The sequence below is a fragment of the Capsicum annuum genome, chromosome 2 (genome assembly GCF_002878395.1).
Source record: "Capsicum annuum cultivar UCD-10X-F1 chromosome 2, UCD10Xv1.1, whole genome shotgun sequence".
Classification (NCBI taxonomy): Eukaryota; Viridiplantae; Streptophyta; class Magnoliopsida; order Solanales; family Solanaceae; genus Capsicum; species Capsicum annuum.
Genome location: NC_061112.1, coordinates 81,192,235 through 81,200,591, shown reverse-complemented (window position 1 = coordinate 81,200,591; position 8,357 = coordinate 81,192,235). Strand labels below are relative to the sequence as shown.

The 8,357-nt window shown below is 29.4% G+C and overlaps 1 protein-coding gene across 1 annotated transcript; it reads left to right on the top strand.

Moving 5' to 3' along the window:
* The first annotated feature begins 682 nt into the window (after positions 1–682).
* On the top strand, positions 683–5,515 carry LOC107858630 (probable esterase KAI2). Its single transcript, XM_016703364.2, has 2 exons — positions 683–1,167; positions 4,696–5,515. The coding sequence occupies exons 1-2, from the start codon at positions 800–802 to the stop codon at positions 5,138–5,140; spliced, it is 813 nt and encodes a 270-aa protein (XP_016558850.2). The 5' UTR covers positions 683–799; the 3' UTR covers positions 5,141–5,515.
* Positions 5,516–8,357: the final 2,842 nt, after the last annotated feature.

Here is an 8,357-nt window from a genome sequence, read left to right as displayed (position 1 = left end):
ATATCTTTATTATCTTATTGTTTTATTTTAATTTACAAATGCTAGATGAATGTAGGTCGGTTTTGAAAATTTTTTAGGTAAAGGTTAGGTTTAATTATATTATCGAAATATCTCTATTAGTTTGTTATTTTTAATAGTTTACAGTTCGTTGATAAATTTCGAGCGGCTTTGCAAAATTTTTGTGTGCAAAATTTAAGTTTAATTGTATTGTTTTGATATCACTTTTATCGTATTATTTTGTTGCAGTTTACAGGTGATAGATAAATGTTGGTCGGCTTTGAGGAATTTTTTTATGTAAATGTTAGGTTTAGTTGTATTATTTTGATATCTCTATTATCGTATTATTTTGTTATTGTTTACAGATGGTAGATGAGTGTCGGACGATTTTGAGAAAATTTTTGTATGTAAAGATTAGATTTAATTGTATTATTTTGATATTTCTATCATTATATTATTTTATTACAATTTAAAGATGGTAGATAAATATTAATTAACTTTAAAAATATTTTTGATAAAAATTAAATTTAATAAATAAATTCTTCATTTTTATATACTTAAAAAATATTAAATTTAATTATTATATTTATCTTTATTATTTAAATAAATATCTTATTTAATATAATATTTGAACTGCGCGTAAACCTAAACTAGTAAATAAAATCACCTAAAATAAGCTTAAAATATTCTTCACCACATTCTGCTTTGCATCCCTTTATTTCCCACGAACAAAAGCCAACACCACAAACCGACCTCTCAAGGTTTTTTTTTTTTTTAAAAAAAAAAAAAGAAAACCAAGAAAATGGGAATAGTTGAAGAAGCACACAACGTGAAGATCCTAGGGTCAGGTGAGCAAACAGTAGTACTTGCTCATGGATTTGGTACAGACCAGTCAGTGTGGAAGCACCTTGTGCCACACTTGGTTGACGAATATAGAGTTGTTTTGTTTGACAATATGGGTGCTGGAACAACTAATCCAGATTATTTTGACTTCCAGAGATATGCTAGTTTGGAGGGTTATGCCTATGATGTGATTGCAATATTGGAAGAATTTCAAATTCGTAGTTGCATTTTTGTTGGCCATTCTGTTTCTGCTATGATTGGTGTCATTGCTTCTATTGCTCGACCTGATCTTTTTACCAAACTTGTCACTGTCTCTGCCTCTCCAAGGTCCAATTTCTCTCTTTCCCTTTTACTCTTTAAGTCTATTTATCTCAATTATGTGAATTTTAATGTAACATTTTTAAATGTTTTCTTTGCTATATAGATATGAGAAGAATAATAATCTAGTAGTAATATTTTTGTATAGTTATCAAATATTTAAATTTTAGTTTTAAATATTGAGTTCGATTTAATCTAATTTACTTTTAAAGATTAATCAAATTGATATTGAAAGAAAATATAACACATAAATTGAGATGAAAGGAATATAATTTGTTATTGATTTACTTTTACAATTCCGTTAATTTCCTCCCTTTGGATGTAAATTTCTATTATTTAAAAAAGAAAATGGGAAAGCTACCGCTATGTGTGGTATCGGGGAAGGACCCCATCGGTATATCATATGTAGTCTTACCTTGCATTTCTATCAGAAGCAGTTTTCAAGGCTTGAACCCGTAATCTCCTGATCACATGACATTAACTTTATCAGTTGCTTCAAGGTTCCTTCAATAAATATAAATAAGATATATAATTAATATTAATTATAATTAATATTAGACCAAGTACTTACCATCATGTCAAAAATTATAATACATAGCAAGGACATAATTTTATTTCTGATGAACTAAGTTCACCAAACAATATCATAACTCAGACCAGGTCACCCCAGTCCCCTAGTGGGTCTTGCAGAATGTTGTTAACAATATAACTAATTTTATAAGTTTATGGTACAAGTATCATGTATTTATTGATTTATTTAATTATCGTTTTTTTTTTTGTAAACTGTTCCATCGATGACCTAAAAAGGGGTCATTGTACATTTACAACTAATCTGATTTTCAGTTAGACGTTTGTGCATAGGGCTGGACATATTTTGGTTTAAATCGAAAAAATTAAAAAATCAAATTAAAATTTTAATTTCGATTTGATTTTTGATTTTTCGGATCGGTTTCGATTTTTAATTTTTGAAATTCAATTAAAAGGTTTGATTTTTGATTTTTGAAAAAAATAATTCGGATAAACTGATTAACCGAAATTCTATAAATAATTAATAATATATAGATTTTAATATATATATATATATATATAATATTTAATATATAATAATATAATATAAATATATAATTGCAACCCTAATAACTTATAAGTAGTAGCACGCCACATACAACTAACAATATACATCAATCTAATAGTCGAACAATCGATCGAACCATAGACTGTCGGCGAGATCATCGTCTGTACAATAACACCAGAGCCAGCGATCAGACGACCATTGTGGGTTGCATCCCGTAGTACCGACTGTGGTCTTTTCGGCAGCAACCACTCTTCCAAGTTCCGACTATTTATGCAAACTTATACATAATGAAGTTATATATTATGTTAAACTTATGGTTATATCATTTAGTTTCATCCATGTTGAGTTATTTATATCTGAGACTCAAAAATAGGTTTGAATTATTTTTTTTTAAAAATCATTAATTTTAAATGTCCAGTCATAACAAAGAGAGGTTCACTATTTTAATCTTCAAAATCGTAATAAAAATCCGAAATAACCGAACCGAATTTGTAGAAACCAAACCGAATCGAATTTATTTGGGTTTGATTACGGTTGTTATTTTTGACAATCCGAAAATCGAAAACCAAATTGATATTAAACTATCAAATCGAACAAACTGAATGTCCAGTACTATTTGTGCATTACTGTTACTGTTTTATTTACGAAAAAGGGAAAAGGGGGAAGGGCAATAGAGCTAGTAATTTTACTTGTAAAGACATTTTTTTCGTTCAATCAAAAAGGAAAGAGTTGTCCTAAAACATAGGAAGCAATAGTTAAAGCACCCATTAGAGATTATGATTGCAATTCTACTTCACCGCCCTAAATAATTTTCAAGGTTTTTTTATGTATTATTAGTTTAGCTCTACGCGTCTCGCGTGTGTACCTCACTTTATTAAATTCAAACACTATACTAAATAGGATATTTGTTTAAATAATAAAGATAAATACAATAATTAAATTCAACATCTCTTGGAGAATTTATTTAATTAAACCTAACCTTTACCAAAATAGTTTCTCAAAGCCGATCGACATTTATTTACCACGATGATAGAGACATCAAAACAATATAATTAAATCTAACATTTATATATAAATTTTCTCAAAGCCTTCCAACACTCATTTACCGCCTGTAAACAATAACAAAATAATACGACAACAGAGATATCAAAATAATACAACTAAATTTAATCTTTACAGAAAAAAAATTCCCAAAACAAAGATATAAAAAAAATACAATTAAATCTAACCTTTACCTGAAAAAATTTCTTCAAGTCGACTGACATTCATCTACTACCTGTAAATTAATCTACGATTTGTAAACTACAATAAAATAATATAATAGTGATCACAAAGCTTCAGTTTTGATGAAAATAATTATTGGTTGGGCAAAAATTTTGACACTATAGAATGACTTGAATGAAAACAAAGAAGATATATATATATACAGGTTGAATTCTATTATGTTGACAAAAATAGTGAAGAATTTAAGCGTTAGAAAATTAAGCATCCACCAATCTATACATGCAATCGAATTAAGTTAGATGAGCATTAATCATGTTTTTTCAATAAACTAGTTTCTTCTCTATTTTAACGTGCATCTCAATATTTATAGAAGTATTTCTTTAATATGGTCTATTTTAGGAGTATTTTTCTATCCTATTTTAGGAGTATTTTTCTAATTGATCAATACAAAGGAAAATATTAATTGATTCTCCTTCCATTTATTTTAGTAGTCCCATATATTTTAGGAGATAATTTTGTCTAAAGGAGAGTTTTAATGAAGAACAAAAAATTCAAATTATTTTTCTAAGGGTCTTCACATTTTTAATATATTATAGATTATACATATAGATTTACAGGCCCACCTCACGTAAAACAGTTTTTTTTTTCCTTGGTTGGGGTTTGGGGGGGCTAGAAGAGAATTGACGAAAGGGCACCACCAAGAGTGGAGCCTGCGGCTTAATTTGACTCAACACGGGGAAACTTACCAGGTCCAGTCATAGTAAGGATTGACAGACTGAGAGCTCTTTCTTGATTCTCTAGGTGGTGGTGCATGGCCGTTCTTAGTTGGTGGATCATTTGTATGGTTAATTCCGTTAACGAACGAGACCTCAACCTGCTAACTAGTGGAGGTTCATCCAGAGTCTCTCTGTGTCATTTTTACTATTTTGGTAATCAAACAGATGTTCTGCTATTTGTGCAGGGCCACATCTGCACTTTCGCTTTCCCATTGTCTTGTTTATTATTGCAACATTTTTGGTCTAACTTTTTATATGCTGGAGTGGTTATTGGGTTGGGAAATGTTTAAGAACTTGACTCGAACCACCAAAGTCCAAAGCTAGATTGTGTAGGGGTGGTATAGGTCTCGGGTTGGAGCAATGAATTCAGTCATCATTAGTAAGGAGCATCTTAATTACCTCCAAAATTTGTAAGCTTAGTGTGCTTGTGGCGATATATTAAATTTTATGATTTTCTTTTAGGTATCTGAACGACTCGGAGTACTATGGAGGATTTGAACGGGAAGATCTTGATCAATTATTTGAAGCAGTAAAATCAAATTACAAAGCATGGTGTTCAGGATTTGCGCCCTTAGTTGTGGGAGGGGACATGGACTCTCTAGCAATCCAGGAATTTAGCAGGACATTGTTCAACATGAGACCAGACATTGCACTAAGCGTGTTACAAATCATATTCCTAAATGATTTAAGGCATTTGTTGCCTCATGTGTCTGTCCCATGTCACATTATCCAGAGCATGAAGGACTTGGCTGTGCCCGTGGTGGTGTCCGAATATCTCTACCAGAACCTCGGGGCCAAATCTATCGTTGAGGTGATGTCAACGGAAGGACATCTTCCACAGCTCAGTTCACCGGATGTGGTGACTCCGGTGCTGCTTCGCCATATTCGTAATGATATTGCGGTTTGATTTATTAGTACTAGGGTACCAGCAAGTTGAGCCCACTTTCGTAAGCTTAACTTGTCTAGTAATAATAGTAAGGGGTGTTGTTTTTGTTTGCAAATTGTACAAAATTGACTATCTTGTCTAGCTAGTTGCAATTTCTGTGTGCAAGTTTAAATGAATATGCTGGATGCAATAACAGAAGGAACCAAAAAGGAAAAGGTCAAATATATTGTGAGGCAAAATGGTGGTCTATGGATGAGATTTATGAGCCAGCCAGCACATCTCTTGTTTTATGGATCTTCAGGTGTTGAATCATTTGATTATTGGATTGTTTTTCTTCTTTTTGAGCTATTATATTACTATGGTTCTAGTTAATAAATATTATTTTCTTTATTTTAATTTATTTGTGTTACATTTCTTCGTCTTCTTCAAAAGGAATGTCTTTCTTGGTAATTTGACAACTCTAGCTTTTAACTTCAATATCTCACATGCTATTTTATAACTACTAGTTTAGTGTACGTACTTTGCACGTGTACATCACGTTAAATTTTTTTAATCGAAAAGATTTTAATTAAAGAAAATACCTGAGAAAATATTAAAAGATAAGAATCCATTAACATGTTAATTTTAGCAATTAACACAATTAAAGCAACTAATATAGCATCGTACTTCATAAAGTTTTAAAAGTTATAAATTGTGACTTCTACAATGACTTGTAACATGTCAACACAAATTTTCACAATATTGATATGAAGCTGTTACAATCTACATGATTTAATACATTCATATTTGATATGTCCCTAACAACCATCAATAAAAAATAATCTTTAAATTTATATATAGTTTTAAAAGTTAAATTCAAATGAATCACGTAAGAGAAACATTATGCTTATTGGATAAGTCCGTTCGTTCCTTTATATTTTGTCACATTTGTTTTTCGAGAGTCAATTTGACTAATTCTTAAAGCTAAATTATTTTAAATTAATTTGATATTTTAAAATTAAAATTAGATATCTAAAATATATGAAAAGTATTATAAGTTACAATTTTTCTCATATCAATATCATGAAAAATTATATTTTAAAATATTGATCAAATTTATATGGTTTGCCTCTTAAAACGTAAGCTATGACAGCAAAAAGAAAAGGGGGAAAATAGGAGAATAATTAAGTTAAGGATTATGACTCAAAAGGAAAATTAAACCATCTTTAATTAATAAGCCCAAATTTTTGAGAATATAACTAATCCATTTATCTTTCTTGACAACATATTTATTTATATAACTACAAGCTAGAAATATACTTTTTAAATGTAAATTTAAATTAAAAAAATTTAAAAATATATTGTAGAACCTGATTGTTGAAGGTGTTGCTTGATATCAAACAATAAACAAATGTTATTGTGTAACTATATATATAAATTATATGCTGCTCCATACAATAATTTATAATTTTGAAAAGTTAACCAAATTATGAACAAAGAAATCGAGTACTAACCAAATTATGAACAAAGAAATCGTGTACACGTTCAATTTTCCATAGAAAACATTTATTCATCGTTAACGAAAAAAAATCAAAGTGTATATTTTATAGATTACAACATAAGAAAATCAAATAGAATTTACTAACCAAAATAAATTACAGCTCACTAAAAATAAGCAAATAAAAACAATATTAGAAATTTTAAAACTTCTATATTCAATACGATCTATAGATCAATTACATAGAGAGCAGCCACATGGGCAACCTATTTTACACATGGTAATTGACCATATTTACATTTGTCAAAACACAGTAATTGTCGAAATCATAAGCAATGCAATTAACTTTTAATAAAAAACTATTGCTCCTAGTAGTTTTTGCTCAAATAAATTTCACGGCGATGCAGAACTGCAAAGAAAATAAAAAAAAAATTCTCTCAACTCTTTTATCTCAAATTTGCCTATGTGACAAACCAAACACTATCTTCAATAGACATATACATATGTAACCTTGAAAATTCCTAATGACAGAAAATGAAGGAAATCCATTACAACAAAAAAAAAAAAAAAACGTATAAAATCGTTCAACTTCTGACATAATTTTACCAGATTCGAATCCAAAAGATGTACAACAACAACATGATCTCCAGGTTGAGCAACCTTAACCAAAGCAAATCATCAAATTAATATATTACTCCTCAAATAGGATTCAGAGAAGTTCTAGGTTATATAAGATAAAAATATTAATTGATTTATAAGTGTTAAGTTCTATTTTTACCTATTGTAGTAAAACCTTAATTTTTTATTATGATTTTTCTTATTAGACTTGATTCCTATAGGTACTCCAATTCTTACCTCCAAATTTACTTTATTTGATTTTGGTAGACTTTAATTCAAGGAAATCCTAAACAAAAAACATATATATGCATTACTACGATTCTTAACTCCCAAATCCATATCAAATATGGATTGAAAGGATTTTTTTGTAGTTTTTTAATATGTATAATTTTTATTATTAAAAAAATAGTGAAAAGACAATTTTGTCTAAACCAGAGATTCTTAATGAAGGGCAAAAAGTTCAAATCACTTTTCTAAGGGTCTTCACACTTTTAATATATTATAGATTATAGATATAGATAGATATAGATTATAGATATAGATTTTTCCTAGTGTTTCCCTACTTTGTTTTTAAATTTAAATAATCCAAGACCCAAAATTTTAGAAACATGTTTACTAGTAAGTAACAGATAATAGGTACAAAACATACCAATACATCCAAAGGGCTAATTTGGCCTCAATCAAAGGTTGGGAAACAAATCAAGAAAAGAAGTGGGTTATTGACATAGAGTATTACTGATTTTACCTCTTACGGATTACTCCAAGGCTTTTCTTTATCACTCTTAATAATTATTTGTTAAGTCCTTAGTTTTGATGATTAATAAATTTATAGTTTGGGACTTGTTCCCTGAAGCTTTTGTTGAGATAACAAAGGCCTCCACGCATTAAGGAACAGGTTGGGCAACCTGTCGTTGTCACAATCAATAGTTCAGCTGACACACGATACAAAAGTTGGTGAAAAGTTGTTGCCACCTTTTATCCTTAGCCAATGAGATTACTTCTAGGTTTTCTTATTTCACAATAAATAAATGCCCATCTTCCTCAACAAGAAAACTAACACTTCCATATACTCACAATTAAATATCTTTCCAAAGTGCTGCAGCGCTGTATCAAAGTGTGGAACTATAACAGGGAACCTGTTTT

Bases quoted from the DNA above. Each gene is read 5' to 3' on its own strand.
- LOC107858630 (XM_016703364.2), top strand. From the start codon at position 800: ATGGGAATAGTTGAAGAAGCACACAACGTGAAGATCCTAGGGTCAGGT. The intron at 1,168-4,695 runs GTCCAATTTCTC...ATTTTCTTTTAG, and splicing joins ACTGTCTCTGCCTCTCCAAG to GTATCTGAACGACTCGGAGT.